Source organism: Sprattus sprattus (genome assembly GCF_963457725.1).
Source record: "Sprattus sprattus genome assembly, chromosome: 19".
NCBI lineage: Eukaryota > Metazoa > Chordata > Actinopteri > Clupeiformes > Clupeidae > Sprattus > Sprattus sprattus.
In genome coordinates, this window is record NC_137917.1 from 23,926,284 (window position 1) to 23,947,355 (window position 21,072).

The 21,072-nt window shown below is 45.4% G+C and overlaps 1 protein-coding gene across 12 annotated transcripts in view; it reads right to left on the reverse strand.

Moving 5' to 3' along the window:
- Positions 1–4,038: 4,038 nt before the first annotated feature.
- mef2d (myocyte enhancer factor 2d) overlaps positions 4,039–21,072 on the reverse strand; it is a 66,957-nt gene continuing 49,923 nt past the window's right edge. For 4 of the 12 annotated variants that reach the window (XM_080858372.1, XM_080858373.1, XM_080858364.1 and 1 more), the window contains 6 exons: positions 19,773–19,802; positions 18,051–18,168; positions 17,251–17,458; positions 15,870–15,938; positions 12,145–12,195; positions 4,039–10,452 (listed from right to left, as the gene is read on the reverse strand). In XM_080858372.1, coding sequence (XP_080714498.1) covers positions 10,011–10,452; positions 12,145–12,195; positions 15,870–15,938; positions 17,251–17,458; positions 18,051–18,168; positions 19,773–19,802 — 918 coding nt within the window. In that variant the 3' untranslated portion in view covers positions 4,039–10,010. The remainder of the gene's footprint in view (positions 10,453–12,144; positions 12,196–15,869; positions 15,939–17,250; positions 17,459–18,050; positions 18,169–19,772; positions 19,803–21,072) is intronic. The other 8 variants (XM_080858374.1, XM_080858375.1, XM_080858369.1 and 5 more) reach the window with 4 other exon arrangements.

The window sequence follows — 21,072 nt, forward strand, 5'->3', positions numbered from 1 at the left end:
GCTTTGGTGTACTGTATTGAACTGTGAAGTATGTGGCTCTACAATAATAAAGCCAAAGAGGGTTGTGGAACTTCAAACAGAAAGACAGACAGAAGAAAAAGATCAACAAGACAGCGCAGCACCTCAGGATTCAGAGAGGTACAAAAACCAAATGGAAGAGAAGATAACAAAAGGAAAGGAACCACTAGATTTCAACACAGGATGAATATGAGAGCACGGAGCAATCAGTTCGTATGGGAAGAACAGAGAAAATAACTGTTCAAATGTAGTCAACAGGGACCTACAGGAAGACTTTGATTTTGAAGTATTCTTAGTACAGGCAGTCAGAAGGCAGCGTGGGAGGCCTGTGGCAGAGATGGCAACCATCCAGCAGTGAGCCCTGCACAGATGCTAGCTTATACAATACAGAACTCACACTCTCCAGGAGACAGCAAGAGAGGATGAGAGGGAGAGAGAGAGGATGAGAAAGAGAGGATGAGAGAGGGAGAGAGAGATGGAGAGAGATGGAGAGAGATGAGGAAAGAGAGGATGAGAAAGAGAGAGAGAGGTGGAGAGAGATGAGGAAAGAGAGGATGAGAAAGAGAGAGAGAGAGATGAGGAAAGAGAGGATGAGAAAGAGAGAGAGAGATGAGGAAAGAGAGGATGAGAAAGAGAGAGAGAGGGAGGGAGGGAGATGAGGAAAGAAAGATGAGAAAGAGAGAGATGGAGAGAGATGAGGAAAGAGAGGATGAGAAAGAGAGAGAGGGAGAGACAAGGAGCGATATGAGGAAAAAAGGATGAGAAAGAGAGAGAGAGGGAGAGAGATGAGGAAAGAGAGGATGAGAAAGAGAGAGAGGGAGGGAGATGAGGAAAGAAAGAGAGAGATGGAGAGAGATGAGGAAAGAGAGGATGAGAAAGAGAGAGAGAGAGAGAGGGAGGGAGATGAGGAAAGAAAGATGAGAAAGAGAGAGATGGAGAGAGATGAGGAAAGAGAGGATGAGAAAGAGAGAGAGAGAGGGAGAGACAAGGAGCGATATGAGGAAAAAAGGATGAGAAAGAGAGAGAGAGGGAGAGAGATGAGGAAATTGCTCTTTAGAAATACAATTTTGAGTTTGTCCTGAGATTTGAGGCGTAGAGATAGAGCGAGAGAAAGCATGTGATGGGACTGGGTGAAAAACATGACCGTGAACAATGGATGACTTCACCTCCTTTCATTCCTGTTTCCTTCCTTTATCTCAGCATGTATGAATATCATGAACAATGGTGGCCATTTTGAAGCAGCTGCCCAACTCTCTTCCCAAATTCCTCTCGCCCAGACTCAGACTCAGAGGCGGGTGGTGTGTGTGTCATGCTTACAGCAGCCATTGCAACAACAGCAGGTCACTTCAGAGCCCGTTCAGAAGGGGGGCAAGTCCGGCCGGCTGTAATGGAATTAGCTTAGCTCTCTGCAATGTCCTTCTGTTCTCCTTGCTTCCCACTGTCGCCTCTGTGCTTATTAAGTTCCTCTGACCCCCCTCCCCCCCACCCCCCTCCCCAGCCCTAAATAAAAGTGTCCTTGTTGTCTGGATTGCCACGGCTACCACTCAGAATTACGTGTCCCCCCCCAACTTGGTTTTATGATAACATTGCAATCAGTTGCAGCAGAGGCACTGGTTGAAAATAGTCACAAAGGCTTTTGGTTAGGTTTTACAGTGACCACCCCCCTTCATACACAACAAAGCCTGGTCGTGTGATGTCTTGCCCCAGGGAGCACCTGTTATCTCGGGGGGAATAGAGTCACTTCCTCCAGTGGCCTGCCGATGATGAATGACCAGGCTCATTACGGGCGCTGATGCAAGGGGCCGCAACAGTCCCGGTCACCGCATGTGACCAGTCTGGATGCGGCTAGAAGGGGCTATTTCAGGACTCACAGGGGCCATGACAAGGCACAATAAGGCCTTAGGTCTGGGATTGGCAGTAGGGGAAGTGGTAGTGGTAGGGGATGGGTGCTGGTGGGGGTAGTGGTAGTGGTAGGGGTAGCGGTGCTGGTGGGGGTAGTGGTAGGGGATGGGGATGGGGATGGGGAGGTCCAACTCACCTCCCCCAAAAGCCATCTGCCTCCATTATCCTCGTCCTCATTGATTTACTCCCCGTGCCAGGCCACTGACTGATTGAATGTCCGTGGAGCTTAAATCTCTGGGCAGGCCCGGGATTCACGTTATCCACCATCCATCACTTTTATGCAATTTATGCCATTTAACATTACTACTTCATTGCTGCTGTTGCACTTCTGTGTATTATACTGACATGAATATTGATCGGATGAAATTCACTGGGCTGTGAGAAGACACACTCCACTGACATGTAGTCCTTGTCCGGGCTATTCAGACTGATTGAGGGTATAGATCCTTTTCAAAATGGAAACTAGGCTATCAGATGTTTTATGAGAAGGCAACCAGGATGTTTGCGCTGACATCTGCTACTAGTATTAGAAATTGTTAGCTTCCTTTATTCCAACGATAATGACATTTCAGATTCGATAGTTGCCCTTGTGAGTGCAGGTTTGCTTCAGTCACAGGCAAGATAAAACGGATCACTACATCACTATTACGGATGGGGAACTGGTGGCGCAAAGTCTCAGATATCCTGTAACTTACAGTGAAGGACAGCACATGACGGGAAATCCCAAAGCAGTCAAACTCAACTGTTGGCTGGAATGTTGCCCCAGTTGTCTAGTCGTCAAGCTCTGGGTGGTAGCTATATATGGTAGTATAACAATGTTTTTAAACAAGCTTGTATTCCCTTATTACCTGATCATAGTTGGGTTCATGTCACCCTGTCTTTTCATATGTGTATCAGTATGTGTATGTGTTCAGTATTTATTGTTAAGTTATGCTATGTTATATCATGTTGGAATACTTATATGTTTTTATGTTTATATGTTTATTTTATGTTATGTCTGGTTAGGTTATGGTAATGTGGTATGGTGTCCTGTCCTAAGCATTTCAGTGCCCAGTCCGACTTTGTTGTTCTGTGTATCTGACACTAAAAGACTTGACTTGACTTCATAGCAGTTATATTGTGAGTATGGATAGATTCCAACAGTAGAAGCCAATGGGCTGATTTGACGTCGACACAGCAATGGAGAGCCCAAGGCACTTGAGGTGTGCGTATGGTGTCCTGTTGAGGACAAATCTAAGCCAACCGTCTGTGGAGGACAAGAACAGCTGACCCCCACAGCTGACAGTGAGGTCGGCATGTGTTCAGGACAATGCCTCTCCCAAAGCCACGAGCAAGCTTAAAAACAGAAGAAATACACATGCAGGCATGCACACAAAGAGAGAAAGAGAGAGAGAGGAAGAGGGGGGGCAGAGAGAGTGAGAGAGCGCTAGAGAGAGATCAATGTGGTCAATACATCATTACATTTCAATCATTAGTATGGACGCACTCTAAGCATCATCTGGTAGAGGGCAGTTCAGAACAAGTGACTAAATGAATTTAAAACGTGAATTAAAGTTGTGTAGGTCTACATGGAAAATGTAACTGGTATTGTAACTATCGAAATGCTTGTTGTTGTGTGTCAGTGTATAGCATCTGTTTATACAGGACATGCTATAGCTTCATCTTACAGTTGATTTTCAGGGAGCTGATACTGCCATGTTGTCAAGAGTCTCAAGCACACTGGAATATGTACCGTTGCAATACATTCAATATTATTTGTATGTTTAACCACTGGTCAAAAACCCCTGATTTATACATGTTCCAATCTATACAAAAAGGCTATGGCCTATCTGTAGACTGCCATCTAGTGGTCGAGATACTGTAGTGCATCTCAGCCTAGTACACGCAGGAGATTTAAAAAAGACTAGCCTTTTGAATTTACAATATATTGAACATAATATGTATTCTAAACTATAAGAATAATATATATTCTAAACTACTTCCTTCAGGATCAGCAGTTCCCTACATGCTTAAATACCAGATTATCTGTATGGTGAGGTAAATGTATTAACCTTTAAAGAGATCTGGAAAAACGAACAAATAAATCAACAACAACAAAACAGAGACCATCTTTGTAGGTCAACTTGACTATTTAATATATAAAATACGGTAGAACATACGCAAAAGGGTAAGGGAATAAAGGACAAATGGATACTTTGGTACAATAACAAACACTTTTTTTGTAAAAGCAGTATAGAATTTGTAATAACATATCAGTGCATACTTTGTTTATGAAAATATACACAAATTGTATATCATTCTCCGAAAACAACATTTTTTTATACAACAAAACTCAAAAGCAGACTAGCCTAGCACAATATATTAGCTATAATTTTCTTTTCAACTTTTTTCTTCAATTTCTATCCTAGGTTTGTGTGGTGTATATTCTTATTGATATTACATTTTCAGTTTATTTTGTATAACATGAATCATTCTTTGCTTGTTTAACGCCCATGCATCGACTTCTGTGTGTCTGGTCGGAAATAAATTAAACGTGTCTTTGTACCCACTTAACTATGTGTTTTTATTTTACATTTTACTAAAAATTGCAGCATTGAACTGGTCATTATATTCAACTTGGTTTTGACCCTTCCCTCACTTACCAATAAGTACTAATATTACTACAATTGTTTTTTTTGTTTTCCTTAATAAATCGTGCAATATTAGTAACACCCCTTTGAAGAAAAAAGAAAAAACAAAACAAATGAAAACAAAAATATATTTATATAATATTTATATATAATAAAATAAAATCAAATTCAAATAAAATAGGATGCCTAACCTACACAAAACCGCAGAAAATAAAAATTGCCTCTAATATTATCATTATTGTTACCATCTGTGAGGATAACGATAATGATAACGATAATTATCATAACAACAATTATAATAAAAACAGACAATAGAACTGTCACCAGCACAAATTAACACTAGAAAATGAGTGAGAATCTCTAAACATCATCATACATTGGGACTATGGGGGGCGGGGGGCGCAAGTTAACTATTTACTTGACGATTGTCTTTCGTTTTGATTACTGTGACTCCTACTGTAATTCTGAGATCCATGTTAGACCTTTTATACATCATTACATATGCCAGAACAAGCAACCAGGTACATCAGGGCTTCGCTAAGCCTACAGATCCACAAACCTGTTTTACCAGCGAGAAACAGGAAATGTTCCTTTTTCTCGTGGTTTCATGGCTTGTGGCCTTTAAAAAGGAAACCCATTTAGGAACCAAAACCCCTTTTTCTTTTTGATCAAAGCTCAGGATACAACAGTCTTAAAGTCAAAGGGTGCTCCAAACATGCAGACCAAAGTGTTCGCTTGTGACCGACAAACTGAAGACTCCCACCCCACCCCAGAGTCCGTGGCTGAGTCGCCCCCCCCTCCCCTCCAGATCACTGTCGCTATGCACATGGGAACCAAATAATCAAACACACACCATGGGCCCACCTTGAATGACAAAAACAATGGCCGATAACGCCTCCAAGACTCCTTTAATGTCTCCCCTTTCACTGCCAGACTTTACCTGGAAACGACTGGTACGTACTGTATATGTGGCACAAGGTTATTCATAACCTGTTTCAGACTCTCTCTCTCTGTCTATATATGTATGTGTATATAATTGTCTGAAGCCGTCCTCTCCAATAAAAATGGTGGCATGTTGGGAGGATCTCTAACACATCATGTCACCCCCCCTCTACAGCACGCGTTGAGATTTTAAGGCTTTTTCTCTGAGCTGGCTCAGGTGGTCGAATGGGACTGGGTCACAGAGGTCTTTCTCTGGAAGGGATTTCAGAGGAGCGTCCTACTGCTCCGACTGACAGGAGATAGGGGGAGAGATGTTGGGTCGCTGGAGGTGGAGGTGGCGGACCGTGGTGGCGGTGGAGAGTGAGGGGAAGGCCGCGCCCCGAGCACGGGAGATCAACTGGGTTCTGGTCGGGCGCAGAGCAGAACAAGACTTGACCTTTCGTTCATGAATGGATGGATATGCATGGGTGTCGAAGAAGCGAGAAGAAAAAGAAAAAAAAACACTCCTCAAGCATCCGGAAGAGCACGTGTCACAAACAGATCTGAAGAGAGTGCACAGACAGACAAGTCCATTTGAAGCCAATAGGATATTCGAACGAGAGAAAATAATAAAATAAAAATATTTCCAAAAAACGATACAAAACAGAGAAACTGGTTGCCAAAACGTGAGGCAGCTCCGTTAATAAGTCTCAACACGCAAGAGGGGAGACCTGGAAGCAGGTTCACCCCACTTTCAACGCAATCCTCTGGGGCTCAATGCAGCCTCTCTGAAGCTCTCTGGAAATGACCTTCGCCTGCATCTCTCAGGCCTGTGGACACCTCTAGAGGTCACCCAAAGGTCACCCAGGGGTCACCCAGGCGCATGATTATGGCCGTAAATGATACAGTGGGACATTCGGGCCTGTCGAGCTAAAGAAACCCCACGACTAAACCAAAGGCGTCTAAGCCCTCTTCACCACCAACTTTAAATATCCTTCATCCATTATTTCACTCGGAGAATATACAAATGCACCATAAAACAATTTGTGTACATCTTTTAAATAATCATTAGACATAATATATATATTTTTTTTCTGTTCAGAATTGCACACTTGCAACACGTGTCAAGTAAGTCTAATCTAGATAAGAACAAGGTTCAAATTTACAAAGGTGTCTTGCTATGTTTGTTTTTTTTTTGTTAGTTTTTTTCCCCATTTTTTTTTTATACCAAAACCGCAATCGTTTGCTGACCAGTGCAATACAGGCTTGAATGCGTGAAAATGGATTCTCCTTCCCTGAAATCAACGGCATGGGTACAAAAAATGTAATCGACTAGGCTGAGGGATGTTTTTAGCAGTAGAAAGAAAAGCAACTCAATCACCTTTAACAGGGTGTGGACCTCTAAATGTAAGTGCCTCTGCACACGCAGGCCTACAGCCCAGATGGCGTGAGCAAACACAGCATAGAGCTCATTACTGGTGGCTGTGTAGGAGTGTATATGCGTGAGTGGGTGTGAAAGTGAGGGGGGGGGGTGGTGGGGTATGAACATACTGCAACATGGAGCAAGCAGAGGTTCAATGTGAACAGCGAAACGAGGAGCGGCAAGTGCATTTGAGAGTGTGTGGATGTGGAGAAATGGACTCAGGGTGTGAGAGAAAAGGTTTGAATGGGCCACGGAACACCATGGAACAGAGGTCTCTCAGGTTGGGAGAAGGAGAAGGAATAGGAGGTAGGAGGGGCGTGTGAACGGCTCTACCCGTCTTACGGTAGACTCACCTGGCTTTGGGTGGTGTCGGTTGGGGTAGATTCTAAAGTGCGCTGCTCTATCAGAATAATAACAATATCAATAAATCGTAGAAAACCACCCAAAAACAGTCCAACACACAACACACCAGGAAGAAAAAAACAAACAAAAAAAAATGAAAATAAACAATCCTCGGCTTTGTCCCTTTCCACCCTCACCAGCACTCACGCTTGCCACTCGTCACATTTTATGTACATATAAATTATATAGGTAGCTCCACTGAGACGCCGAGTCCCAAAGGGATGACCCAGTACGAACTTAAGTGTACCCATATGCTATGCACGCTCCCTGTCCTTTCGCCACTTCTGCAGTGTCGATGTTCGTGTGGGTTTTTTTCTCTTTTTCTCATTCGATGCAAAAGGTCAAAACTGAAAGAGAGGGAGAAAGGAAGGCAGGCAGGCAAACGAGAAGTGGCCTTGCTGTCTAGAAAGGAAGGAAGGCAGGCAAACGAGAAGTGGCCTTGCTGTCTAGCAGATGCCAGTCAGAGGGTGACGCTCTGCTGCTCAACCCTGGAGAATCTCCCTCATGCCTGGCGTCAGAAGCAGAAACACTGAAATCAAAACGCTGTTATGTACATGGTTTCTTCACTTCGGGTTCCTTCCTCGGGCCTTCACAAACTTTAAGATGACTCAAGGTGCTTTTATACATCTGTCTGGTTTCGTTAAAAAGCAAAAAATACAAATATTTAAAAAAAAACGTAAAGAATACTTATTTGATTTAAAAAAAATAATAAACAAAGACTCCTTCCTCTTGAATTAAAAAAGCCTGTCCATCAAATATAATAAATATCAGGCTTGTGTCAGGCTGCTACTAGCGTAAACCAGTGGGAGTGGGTTCTTTTGCATCTTCCAGAACAATTATAAAGCACACCCTGCCTCTCGTGATTTTGTGTGAATGAGTGTGTTTTTTCGTAATGTGTGTTTCCATGTCAACACTTTCTGTTCAACCAGGGCTACATTTTCACTAAATAACAATCTGTATAAAAAAACGTGGAAACTGAAAATGCCATCATTTCACTGTAAATACGAGCAAAAAAAAAATGAAGAAAAAATAAAATCACTTCCCCCCCTAACACACAAGGGAGCACACACTAAACAGGATAGGGTGCCGATCACAGAAAGAAACTCCTTAAAGATCATTTTAAAAAACGGAAAAACAACATTCAAAAGAGAAAGAGAGAGAGAAACAAAAATGAGATCAAAATAAATATTTGGCTGAGGTTCATTTACCTAAAGACCAAGTGTCAATTTCATCCAGCTGAAGGCTGCAGCATTTTATAGTCAGACACTCAGAAAACACACATGCAAGTGTGTGAGTGCACACACACACACACACACACACACACACACCAAACACGCACACGCTCACACACATGGCGCAGCCTTGGTGGCTAGCAACGGCCTGTCTGTTCTTCAGCTCTGGGTCTAGCTCCCACAGTTCATGGCATGTGGTGTTTCCGTGGTTACGGAATCTGTTCGGTTTTGTCGTGCGGGCTTCTTCCTGCCCTTCCCTGATAGAGAGACCCCTCTACCTCACACAAGATAGACTCCGGGTGATGATGGAAACAGCCGTTTTTTCCGCAAGCTGCCAAACAAACAAACAAACAATGTCCCATGACTTCAAAGCCACATTTTTCTGGCTTTTTTTCTGAAAAGGATCCTGAAATTTCACAGACGAGCCTGTTCTGTGGATGTGGCCTTCTCAATAACTACTCAATGTAGTCCCGGAAAAGAAAAATGGCGGATTAGGGGGAAAAAACAGCAACAAAGTCAAAGATATCCTGCCAAGAAAGACTGTGACGGAGAGGGAATGTCACCCATCCCACTCCAGACACTCTCAGTGGGCTGCAGCAGGCAAAACACAACACTTGGGGCTTCAGTTTTTTTTGTTGTGTCCTTGCCTCCATTTGCTGATTTTTTTTAGTTTTTAAGTTTTGTTTTGCTTTGTTTTTCACAACAGAACAGAACAGAACAGCAAGACTCAAAGACCAAGATAACAATTCACCGCAAAAAAAACAAGGCGTCAGGACCTTTGATGTACCACTGTACAGAAGCCAACACACACCCCCCCGGTTTCCCATGCACCCTCTACGCTTGCCCCAAATCCATTCCAAACACGAACCAATAGAAACCAGGTTACAGAACAAAACGAAAGTCACTAACTTTCCCCAAAAAACGCTTGTATGTCACTCAACAGCCTATACTGACGTGTATATATATATTTATATATATCTCCCTGGTTTGGCGACTGTCCGCGACGGGCTCTGTGTATGTATATGAACTGTATACAGTAGGTGCATACATCAATGCATATGTGTGTGTGTGGGTGAGCTAGAGACAGAGAGAGCGTGAGTGTGTGTTTGTTGCATGCACGGGCATGCATGGGTGTTTCAGTGTGACCGCGCAAAGGGCATAAGTGGGAAAAGAGGAGGTGGTGTGTGTGTGTGTGTGTGTGTGATGTCAGTGTGCTCAGTATGTCCTGAACATAGGAGGAGTTCAGCTGTGTGTGTGTGTGTGTGTGTGTGTGTGTGTGTGTGTGTGGGAAAGACTAGGGGTTGAGAGAGGGCAGTGCCTTTTGAGGTGGTGTGAGTGCTCAAGTAACTGCATGAGTGTATTCTGACGACGTTTCTATATGCGAGAGTGAGTTAATGTGTGTGTGTGGGGGGGGAGGAGGATAAGGAGGGGGTGTGTGTACGCGTGTGTGTGTGTGTGTGTGCTGGACAGGGCAGAACTGATTTATGTGACCCAGGTGTCCAGTCGCATGCGCTTGACGTTGGCTCCCTGCTCCGGCTGCTCGGAGGAGGCCGCTCCCTGCGCGTCGCCCGAGGTCCTCAGGAGCCCCATGGTGGAGCCGAAGTCCGGAGGCCGGGGCTGGCCCCCCTCGTCGCGGTCGCTGCCGTCGTACGAGCTGCCGTTGCTGCTCAGGCTGTCGACGGGTGAGCGGCCCGTGACCTCCAGGCGCAGGGCTCCGGGGTACTGGCTCAGGCCCCCCGCCGCGCCCCCACCCGTCCCCGCCACGGCTGCTGCCGCCGCGGCCGCCGCCAGGGCCTGACCGCCGCCGGAGGAGGAGCTGGGCGTGCTGCGGTCCCGGTTGGGAGAGACGGGCTCCGACTTGATGCTCACGTTGGGGTTAGTGTTGACGGTCAGCGTGGCGCCCTGAGGTAGGTGACCCATAGGCCTGCGCAGACGGAGGGGAAAGACAGGGGAGGGGGGGTTAGTCCAAGGCTGGATGGGTTTGCAACTTCAGCAACAACAAAAAAAGGGAACGGAAGAAAGAAAGATAGAGAGTGACAGTGAGAAAGAGAGACAGAAAGAGAGAGCGAGAGAGAGAGAGAGAAAGAAAGAGTGATAGTGAGAAAGAGAGACAGACAGAGAGAGAGAAAGACAGAGAGAGTGAGAGACAGAGAGAGAGAGAGAGAGAGAGAGAGAGAGAGAGGAAGAAAGAGAGAGAAAGAGTCAGAGAGAGAAAGAGACAAACTTGGATTACAATGAAGACAGAAACCCATGGTAACAGGTTAACAGTGTTTCAGATGGCACATTGACAGTGACGGTGCAAACAGCGAGTATTATGGGGCTGCAGGGCTGTGTGGATTCACTCCCACAGAACTGACAGTCTTGCGTTGGCAACACATCTCAGGACACACACCCAACACAAACAAAACAAGCTGACGACAAAAGTCAACACCACAAGAGAGTGCATTTACCGGACTCAATAGCTTGATGCTCCACACACACACACACACACACACACACACACACACACACACACACACACACACACACACACACACACACACACACACACACACGAATGTGAGGCCACACAAAAGCACGCCGTCCATAAGCCATGCAGTCTGATGCAGGACCCTGTTCCCTCATTAAAAAAACAAACAAACAAACAAACACACACACACACACACACACACACACACACACATTGTGTGAGGCCAACATGCTCTATGTCTAAACACAAACATTATTCTTTCTCCTCACAACAAACGCTTCGGCTGAAAAATGTAGTTTTCCTTTCTTATCTGATCTGGTTGTTTTCTGGAAAGCCACATAAAACTATAGCCATCTGCTGTCCCAAGTGTAGTGCTGTGCTGTTCTCTCTCGCTCTCCCTCTCTCTCTCTTTCCCTTTCTCTCTCCCTCTTTCTCTCTCTCTCCTCTCTCTCCCTTTCTCTCTCCCGCTCTTTCTCTCTTCACTTTATCTCCCTCTCTCTCTCTTTCTCGCTCTTTGTATCTCACTCTCTCTCTCCCTCCCTCTCTCTCTCTCTCTCTCTCTTTCTTTCCTTGCTAGTGAACTGGACATCTTTGTGTGCTAGTTATCGCAGTAGACAGGCCAGCCTTATGGAGCTGTACAGGTAGATGGATTGGGATGCCACTGAGGGGGCCTTGCGCTATTCTGAGGAGGGAGAGAATTTTTTTATTTCCTTTTTGGCCAATTCAGCAAATCCTGTGACAGAGACAAAGACCAACTTTCACAGTGGAGCCGCGCGCGCAGAGGGCCAGCCAGAAGTAGAGAGAGAAAGAGGGAGAGAGAGAGAGAGAAAGAGAGAGAGAGAGAGAGAAATATAGGAAGAATGTGAGTATGTGTGAGAGAGAGAGAGAGAGAGAGAGAGCAAGAAAGAAGGAAAGAAAGTGAGAGAGAGAGAGAGAAATAGAGAGACCAAGGAGGTGAGTATGGGTGAGAGAGAGAAAGAAAGAGGGAAAGAAAAAGTGTGAGAGAGAGAGAGAGACACAGAGAGAGTGAGTGAGTGAGTGAGTGAGAGAGAGAAAGTTAGTGTGTGAGAGAGAGAGAAAGAAAGAGAGCGAGAGAGAGAGAGAGAAGCACAGAGAAAAAGAGATGCAGATGTGGGAATACAGTACCAGCTGAACCCCTCATCTCTGCCCAGCAGTAAGCTTGCCTGTGAGGTCACACTGCAGAGGGGGAGAAATAAGCTGTTGGAACACAAGGCCACCACATGCTACACACAGGCTAGCTAAAGACTTAAGGCTATGCTACACACAGGATAGCTAAAGACCAAAGGCTATGCTACACACAGGATAGCTAAAGACCAAAGGCTATGCTACACACAGGCTAGCTAAAGACCAAAGGCTATGCTACACACAGGCTTGCTAAAGACCAAAGGCTATGCTACACACAGGATAGCTAAAGACCAAAGGCTATGCTACACACAGGCTAGCTAAAGACCAAAGGCTATGCTACACACAGGCTGCTAAAGACCAAAGGCTATGCTACACACAGGCTGCTAAAGACCAAAGGCTATGCTACACATCTAGCACTGGGCTAACTTGGTTGCGCTTAAACCTAGCCTGACCAACCACACTTGTACATTTAGTGTTAAGCTAACCTGGCCTCTCTAAGTAACATTGCCCACTGGGCTTACCTGACTGAATACTAGTCTACAAGTCTACAATCGACACAGAATAAATGTGACTAACACACATTAAGGAGTGGGCTTGTGGGATAATGTGACAGATAAACTGAGCTAAACTGCAAACATTTTCTTGAATACTGTCCTAAACATGAAAACAGTCCCACTTACATTTAACCTTTTAATGAAAAAAATCTTTGCAACCAATCTAATGCTACCCACACTTCACACAGGACTGACCAAACAACACAACAGAACATGTCAATATGGAACCTTTAGCAATGGTCCAACCAAAACAAAAAACAATAGTAAATATAATATCATATATAATATGTGAGCATACTAAACAAAATATTGTGCTACGCTTCCTAATTACAGCTGAAGAATGAAAGAAGATAGAAACTGAAGCAGCAAAAACCTATACAAACTATTATTAAACGACAATACCCTAGTTATTGTTCAATTTTTGTTCGATACTTAACCTAGCCTTTAAATATTTGTACAAAGACTTCACAGGTGTACATATCTCGCAAAAAGACAGAGCTTTGTACACAAATCAGTTTGTAAAGTCCTAGTGACTGGATGAAGATGTAAAATACAAAACAAATCTCGATATTGACAGACACTGTGCACTAACAACATTGACACATAACACATAGCTTGGGCTGGCTTCATGGCTCCTCTTTTAAATGTAGTTTCCTTACTCTGACTTAAAAGAGCAATTAACACGATGTCATAAGTGCATAAGTGTATAAGCTACTGGATGACTTAGTTTCCCTAGGGATTAATAAAGTATCCATCTATCTATCTAATTGCATGATCAGGAAAGAAACTAGTTCTTTTTTTGCGTCCCAATCCCAGTAAGCACCACTGACATGCAGGGTCTCCCTTTTGACCACCAGGAGTCATTGAAGTGCAAAGCTAAGAGAGCTGGCATTAACATATAAATTGGCCACTAGCAGTCACCACACACAATTGAGTCATAAACTACACAGAACGTCGGCATAAAAATGTAAATCCCATATCTGCCCGGAGGACTAAGTACAGCAGCTCCGACTGGATCTGTTTGCTGAAAGGGAAACTGAATCTGACGGACATCAAATTGAACACGGCACATCAAAGGCGCACAGGAATTGTGCATTCTGTCGGGTGTTTCATGATGTAATCCGACCTCCGTATTAAACAATCATCCATTAGCTAATCAGAAAGGGTACGTATTTAACGAAGGCTTCAAATGGCTCCCTTGGCGATGTCTGGAGCGTGATCATCAGAGGCTTGTTTGACATACATGGATGTGGGTTCCCCTCGTGCTCGTCAATGATAACTCTGCATTACATTAAACTGTGGAGGGGCCTGAAGAAAATGAAGACGTCTAGAGTCGTCTGCACCAGTATGCTGTTATACTTCAGCCATACTTGCGTGACGTCTTCAAGTCTCTTCTATGTGATGCAGTGTAAATGCATCATCCGCGTGAGTTAAAAAGAGTTGTAGAGCAGTCAGTGTTTTTCCTAATAATCTGTATGCCCTAAATGCAAACCAATATAATCTCTCCATCCTAACAAACTGCTATTGAAGAGCTGTCTAAATATTATTGTGCTAGTACCGATTGGGATCAGATTAGCCACCTCAGCACAGCTCAAGAGAGATCTCGGAGTGCTGAAGACATGGAGGCGGGACATCCCTCAAGGAGCCGTAACCTGTCTCAGGCTGGTGAGATCGCGACACACGGCGATCTCACCTGTGTGGTGCCAGGTGGCAGAGGTGTAAAAACTCCTGCCATTTTTTATTTATTTATTTATTTTCCAGCTCCGCTCCTTCCTTACACGCAGTCCAGAGGGGATGCCGGTTCTACATCACCCACCCCAAACTCCCCTCCTCCTGTGCCCTGTACCTGCCACCTCTTCTGTACCCTGTACCCGCCACCTCTCCTGTGCCCTGTACCCTGTACCCGGCCTCGTTACCTACTGTACCCTGTACCCGCCACCTCTTCTGTACCCTGTACCCGCCACCTCTCCTGTGCCCTGTACCCGCCACTTCTTTTGTACCCTGTACCCAGCCTTGCCACCTCCTGTGCCCTGTTCCCGGCCTCGTTACCTCCTGTGCCCTGTACCCTGTACCCAGCCTTGCCACCTCCTGTACCCTGTTCCCGGCCTTGCCACCTCCTGTACCCTGTACCCGCTACCTCTTCTGTACCCTGTACCCGGCACCTGTCTTGTACCCCTCTAACTCCAGAGGCCCACTTCACTGCCTACCAAAGATGGCATCGTTCTGGGCAACAACAGAAAAAAACAGATGACTGATGTTGGCCCAAAACCCAGAGCACTGGTACCGGCTCGTCTGCTTAGCCCATCCACGGGGGCCCAGAACAGCGTTGGGTCCATTTTAAAGCCGGAGCGGAACAGAGCGTAGCGGGGCGAGTCGGTAATGGGTGGCCATGGCTGCTAATGACTCAGCCGAGGCCGCGGAGGATCTTCAAATGCGCCGCAGGAGGCAGACATCATTACGCCGTCCTGCTTTCACATCTCCGCCCTATCTACCGCCGCAACACACACACACACACACACACACAGCCGCTGCAGCTGGAGAGGGCTTCACACACACCCAAGACCTCATTACCATTTCATTAACACACATTTCTATTCTATTCTATTTATTCAAGTCATTCGTTTGGGTGAGAAAAATTTGTATCATAAATACACAGCATTATTATATTATTTGGCCTCTCAGCGGTGTTCGCTACCGCAGAGCTGTTATGATTCAATTATTAGCTAAGGCTGGTCTGAAGAGCCCTGTCTGAACCTGAGTGCCAATCACCTGGGAGTCATAGTGGCCCAACAGTCAGTGCCGACATGATAAATGTTAACAACATCCAACAGCAAGAAACAAACATGTATACATAACACAGTACATGGAACTGAAACACTAAACTGAAGCATGGTGTTAAGGACAGGACAGTGATAGCTGCCTGAGGATTGGTCTCGTTCGTCACCACGACGACGGCGACAACCACAAGCTCTTTCACTGGACCAGCTTATCTGAGAGCTGGTGTTATTGTGTTGTGCCTTGTTTGGGCTGGCTTTCCCAGCAAAGCTAAACGCTTAAAAACACCAGACGGATGCGGGCGCGCGCACACACACACACACGCACGCACGCGCGCTCGCACGCTCAGGAGAGACAGACAGAAGCATGATGCCACAGAGTGTGATGCCAATTCACCTGAGGTTAGCCGCAAAGCTGGAGATGCAGTTAGCCATCTCCCCATTCTGTTTGTCTGCGCCCCACATGCTGTAAACAGAGCAGAACAGGAACAGGAGCCATTATACCAGCTCCCACGGACACGCTGTAATCACTGAAACCTGAGGTTACCATTAACACACACACACACACACACACACACACACACACACACACACACACACACACACACACACACACACACACACACACACACACTGTCTCTCTCACTCTCTCACTCTCTCTCTCCCTCACACCCACACATATTGGAAGGAACACACACACACACACATTGGAAGGAACACACACACACACATATTTGGCAGGCACAAGGGCACACACACACACACCACCGCAAACCCAGGCACACGCTCTTGACAAGAGCCTGCATTTCAGCCCTGAGAGCAAGTCATTAAAGGCCATCACTACACCTTCACCTCCTGGGAAATCAGTTCCTACCCCTCCCCCACCCCGTTCCCAGGGAGAGAGAGTGGAAGTGGGAGGGGAAGAGAGAGCGTGTGTGTGTGTGTGTGTTAGTGTGTGTGTGTGTGTGTGTGAGAGAAGAGAGAGAGATGAAGAGAGCGATGAGGAGAGATTTAGGTCAACCTCCCAGGGAGGAAAATCAAGCTATAGTCTGTGGTTGAGTCTATTGATGTGTTCCGTATACAATGAGCTCGTATAGGGATATGGATGTAAACACCATGCAGATGTAAATTCATATGGCTGTAAACGATGAATGTTGAAACCATATTCAATCTGTGCATTGCCATGCTCAGCTACACTATGATGATCTGCTGTATGTAACATCCATGGACTTCTACAGGGATGCGTAACACAACTTAGCTTGGTGTTTTCAGCCAGTAAGGGTCAAGTTTACACACAAAACAGGACTTTTTCGGGCCGGACCAGGACTTGACCCGGACTACAATCCCTAATGTCATCTGTAGACTGCCTGTTTAGATACACAATCATGGACTAGTTTTAATCAGTCTGTAGTTAAGTGCATTTTATTGTGTGGGAACTGGGAAGTGTTTAGAAACACTTAACGTTAATTTATCACACTCAGACGGTCACGAATGAGGAGTGGCTAAGAGGGCAGAAAAACACAGAGGTCTGCTCTCCTTCTGTGTGTCCTTGCTTCTTGGCTCACGGAGACGGTTGTGCATTGGTGAGTTAAGAAACCAGGTTAGCGAGCACTTCAAACAGGAAACCAGGTTAACGAGCACTAAAATCAGGAAACCAGGTTAAAGCAGAAAATAAGGCGGTGGTTATATATTATGTGGTGGCTGTGTGATTGGTGAACTATTATCCGAAACACCATGCAAAGAAAAGAACAGACTGTGAACTAAGCCTGACTACTTACACCAGGTTACTGAGCGAGGCCAGGCTGAGCTGTTGGGGCTGTTGTTGCTGCTGCTGCTGTTGCGCCTGTTGTTGCTGCTGCTGCTGCTGTTGTTGCTGGGATACCGATGGCTGCTGTTGCTGTTGCCAAGTCATGTTGCCTGGCAACAGCCCGCCCGGCGACGTGAAAGCCTGGAGTGCGGTGAGATCGGCGCTCGTCAGCTGATACTCTAGGATGTGGAAGGAGGGATGAGGAAGGACGGGGAAAAAAAAGGGGAGCATAAGAGAAACGATTAAGGCAGGCTTGCTCGCTGAATCACAGGGTAAACAAATAAACTGCTTGTTTCCTCTGTGATGTAAATCGGGCACCCATTGCAGGCTTGGCCTCGGGCAAGAGAGGTGTGTGGGATCGAAACAACTGAGAGAACTACCATTACAGAGACGAGCAGCCGGAGAGACAGCCAGGCAAACGCCATGAGTCCCTGAGATGTCAGCCTGCTCATAACACTGACATGCATCTGCCCATTCTTCTAACCTCAACACTATGAACACAAAGTTCAACAGAGACACAGCTTTTATTACACACTGCACGGGAAAACCACGCAGTAATGTTTGTATGACCCAACTTTGGGACACTAGGTAATTGCGGAAAGTCTTTATATCTATCAACTTCTATCTTATCAACTACTAATTATTTTTAGTATCAATCATAACAAGCTTTTTTTTTTTTAATCCGCAGAATGTTTGTAGTAACTCGCACAGGCAGAGTTACTGAGAATGTACATGCTGTATGCGCAGGGGATCCCAAGCTGTCGTCCTCACCTGTGTTGTAGGCTGTCGGCATGGCTGAGAACGGAGTCAGGAGGCTTGGAGTTGCCACGGAAACCACCGGTGTGGTGAGTGGCTGGGTCACTTGAGAGGCGCCTAACCGCTGGGCATTCTAGGTAAGTCGAGGGGAGAGGAGAAAGTCAGCCATGTTGCATCATGGGTAGGGGGTGCGGGATGGAGAAGGAGAGATAGAAACCTAATAACAGTTATCATTTAAAACTAATATGCTGCCACCAAACATGCACATTAAAACACACGTACTGGGCACACGTGAGTGCATTTCAACATACATGTTTATGCAGGGCAGAAACTCTACAGTAACAAAATTCTACAATAACAGGTCATTCAAAAGCACATCTTCATAGTTTGAAAATATGACACACACTTAGAACGGAAACTACGGCAAAACCAAGATGAAAGTAACAAACAGGTGACTCAAACGAAAGGCAGTGAAGATGTTGTGGGCCGTAGAGCGCCTCAGTCAAATAAGACAACACCACAATCAGTGAGGCAGCCAGAAGAGTCGAAACAAATCACAATTCTGACACTTGGCTGCGTCCGTATCGACTCTAAATGCATGCATGAGAAGCAAGCACACCGCTACCCCATCAGGTGTGATTGGAGGTCAACATTAAAGCAAGTTAACATGGCGCTTGCCAATCAGTCACGCCTCTCAATAAACCTGTAATGAATGGGGTATGCAACCTAGGAGGTGAAGTGAGGCGTGTGTGTGTGTGTGTGGGGGGGGGGGGGGGGGGGGTGAGTGGGGGTTGTGGCAGGGCTCTGCTTCCTCCTGAGTCAAGACGTTTGACTGTGCTAGGCTTGGCCAAACTGCCATGTTAGACATTTCACTGGAGGCCAATCGTTAGCGGGACAGGATAAGGCTGCCTGCCTCTATACTCCCCCATCCACCCCCACCGCCGCCCACCCCCACCCCTAACCCCCTTCACTTCCTTTCTCCTTGGCTGGATCCCTTCTTTTGATCCAGCGCATCCTTGCTCGCGTGCAATCATGCCGCGCAGCCACGCGAAGATGCTCTCACTACGCTCCGCTCCATGGCTCCGCCACTGTATGAGCATTAGTTCTGTCTCCAGATCAGCGGATAAACAAACACAGAGCCTCTGCCGAGCCGAAATGTGCTAGGCTCGCTAACGCACCTCGCACTGCCTAATTGCCTTAACGACTTGTGTTGTTTTTGTGCTTTTTAAAATAACCGATTTTCAGGACATTTCTACGTGTATGTATGTGCGCGCATGTGTGTATGCGACTGCCGAGTAATAATAATTTCATGGTTATTGGTCTGTGTTTACCAAGTGCGTGTTTACAACACCTCTGACTAGATGACGTCTTTCCATTTTTTGACTCATGAGGCAGTGGGCGGCAGTGAGAGATTATTTTTCTCTTTTCTTTTTAGTGTAAAAGGACAGAATGTTCAAACCATGATATAAAAAGAGGCTAATTTTGGCTTTGTGGTAAATCCATTTGATAGCACTTTGCACCACATTTACATGCAGCATGACTACGAACGTCGAATGTCATTAAGAGATGAGTTCATGGTGGGTTCAAACCAATGATACATAAAAAAAAAAAAAAAAGGATTCAAAGTAAATGCTATGCGTGGACATGAGTAAGATGGCAAGAACACCACAATACATTCAAATAATAAACATCACGTCATCACGGCACAACAGTCAAGTTACGGGAGATTCACTTCACCTCACTCACCAACTCCAGCTCTTCGTCTGTCTGCAGGAGGGGAACAGGGCACAGAGAGGGGGATTACTGCTAAGCTCCAGGCCCTTTGGCCACACCCGTCACAAGACCCACTGTCTCTTGTCATGGAGAACACATGGCTCACTTTTTTCAACACCAAGCCTAAGCTAATGCCAACCTAATGGCTTTGGAAAGGTTTGGCTGCCGGTCAAAAGAATACTGGCTAAACGAGAGAGAGGAGGGAGTCGCAAAGAAAGGGACTCAGGTCAGGCTCGTCATCCGTGATTTTTCACGTGGCATGGGCCACTAACACCTACCATTGATTACACAGATTCCACTGTAATATTAGATCACACTGCATGATCCTGGATCAAACTGTATTGTATTGTATTGTATGTAGCAGATTTGTATTCTATTAATGAGATTTGAAATCTGTACATTTTCAAGGTGGAATGTACGGCCAGGTGTACTCGTGACAGGTGTAATCGTGACAGGTGTACTCGTGACAGGCCTCAGATATCTAACCTCTTACAGGCTCTGAATGTCACCAAAGTCATCAAAAGGGGCGCTTCCTAAACTTAACAGTTTCTCTGGTTTGAGGCGGTGATGTCATGTAAACCTATTATGAACTATTATTCAGATGTTTTTCCTTACATTAATCATATTTCTGATGTTAATTGCTGAAAGATAATTAACTGTTAATTTGATGTGATGTGTTGAAAAATGCTTAATTAAAGCTCGGCACTGACTTATCAGTGCTGCCTCCACCTATGGAGATAATTGGAAGATAATTTGCAGAAATAAGTTTCACTTTAAAATGTTCAATATGAAGTTTAAGTTTTTCGTTTGTAGTCACATAGGCACTGTCGTCTTATCTTAAATAGGTGGATTACATGTACACGCTCTTGTGTTTATGCTTCCTGGAAAATTAATGTCAAGAAAAAACAAAAGCTTCAATGGATAAGAGTAAGACCAGAAAATATGTTCAAATCCGAGTTCAGGGGACTGCCCGATACTCACAACTGGAATGATGCTGTATCGCATAGGCATCCAGGCCGAGATAACAAAAACATGTAGGCTGTTTGGCTGCGTGTAAAAAGCAGTTCTTTTATGTCTATTTTATGTGTTCTTGTTACAGGCAGTTTCACATCATCCGCCGACTTGGATATTGCATTTTCTGAGCTGACTGCTATGCTAAGCATGGTTATATTTCCAGTTAAACCTGTAATGACTATAAACATATGATTGATTTTTGTTGTTGTTGTTTGTCTTGTCTTGAACTGGGCCTGCCATAGAATCTGCT